This window comes from Olea europaea, unplaced genomic scaffold (genome assembly GCF_002742605.1).
Source record: "Olea europaea var. sylvestris unplaced genomic scaffold, O_europaea_v1 scaffold23133, whole genome shotgun sequence".
Lineage (NCBI taxonomy): Eukaryota > Viridiplantae > Streptophyta > Magnoliopsida > Lamiales > Oleaceae > Olea > Olea europaea.
In genome coordinates, this window is record NW_019241230.1 from 1 (window position 1) to 1,714 (window position 1,714).

At 33.7% G+C, this 1,714-nt stretch overlaps 1 protein-coding gene across 1 annotated transcript; it reads left to right on the forward strand.

The window, feature by feature from the left end:
- Positions 1–761: 761 nt before the first annotated feature.
- On the forward strand, positions 762–1,653 carry LOC111381494 (the record flags this gene model as incomplete). The annotated part of the gene is made up of 2 exons (XM_023005280.1): positions 762–849; positions 1,126–1,653. Coding segments are annotated over exons 1-2 (616 nt in total), but the record flags the coding sequence as incomplete, so codon positions are not given.
- Positions 1,654–1,714: the final 61 nt, after the last annotated feature.

A 1,714-nucleotide genomic window follows, 5' to 3' on the forward strand; every position in this document is an offset into this window, starting at 1 on the left:
CAAGTCTTTCAACGCATTTTTATTTTTCACTTTTAATTAATAATCACATCTTACTCCTAATGATGGTTTTTATCCAAATGCTTTGTTAGAGTGGTAGAAAATATTTTTTAAATTTTTTTATTTAATATTATGTTACTTATTTAAAAATACAATGGACAAATAAATTTTTTACTCCATACTAACGATTTTTTTGTTCATCGTTAGGGATAAAAAATATAAAAGATACGAGTGTAAAAATAAACACAAATTATACTTTAACAATGATCCTTGTCTATATGAATATTTTAGACCAAATAGTAGAATATTAGTTATTAGTGGGTAAGAGCAGTTGGGCACTAGAAGCCAACTATAGTCACGTGTAAGAAAGTCAAACCAAAACCAAACGGCCAATGAAAAAGTCAAAACAATCGCCAATAATCACGCAGGACCATGAACCAATAATAATCATGAGACAATAACAAACAGCGCCAGAATATTGAATATTACAACAGAAGAACTTGGAGAGAGAAACAGAAGGGGGGAGAGAGAGAGAGGACACAGCATTCTCTCTTCTTTGGATCTCTCAATCATAATTAAGATTTTCTACTCAAGAAAAATTCCCTCTTCTTCTCCATTTAAGCAAATATTAATTCTTTGATTTTTTCTTGAAAGTGTTCTTAAATTGATGAAAGGATTCATATACCATATCATATCATAGTGTTTGTTTCTTAAATCTCTTAAAGAATTTTCAATTTGGTTTCTTGATTTTATTTATGCAAACTATGAGTAGGATTCGCGTAAATTCGTCTCCTGAATTAGCTGCTTCTCCATCAACAACTGAACAGCATTATGATGATTCTGCATTGGAAGGTAAATCACCTTACAAACCTGTTTATTTTCCCATCAGAAGATAATCTTCAACTCACTTCCTGATTCTTTTCCTTTATCTACATCATGATATGTGCACTCTGGTTCATAAATCAGATTGTCAAATGTTAAAAACACGTCCAACCTTTTCGTCTAAAAGCTTAAATTTAGAGTGGGAAAGAATTTATTTAAAATTTATCTTTTCTTGTCTCTGCCATTCAAAAATCGACAAGATTTGTGTCAATTGCCAATTTACTCAATATTATTTACAATGTTCAGGAGTTGCAGCAAATGTAAAGTTATTGTTGAAATTAATTCAAGATCACAAGGATGCTTGCAATAAGGAGAAAAAGGATGGGAGAAGAATGTTAAGGGTGGCTACAATGATGACAATTCTTGATAACGTTAGGACAAGAATTCAGAAATGTCAATCATTTGGTAATAAAACTTCAGAAGCTGAACTGAGGCGATGCAACACTGATCTTAAGCCTAACCATGTTCCGAGGGACAAAAAGCATGGGGAACCGATAGCAGACGAGAAAGAAAGGCTACGAAAAGAGCTAAATGCAAGCTTGGCAGCACGAAAGAGCCTCGAGATAATGTGTTCAAGTTTGGGAAAAGAGAAAGAGATTATGGCCGCGGAACTTTCTAGAAAGGTACATGAATTGAATGGAATGGAAGAGCTTGTCAATGATTTCAAAGCACAAAATGAGACATTGTTGGAAAAAGTCCAAGAATGTGCTTCGGAACATAAAGAAAGGGGAGGTGATGGAGGAGGAAAACAAGGAAACATAGCCCTCCAAGAACGTAACAAAGTACTCTCAGAGCAACTTATGAAGTCGCTCAATGGATATAAATCCATGAAGAG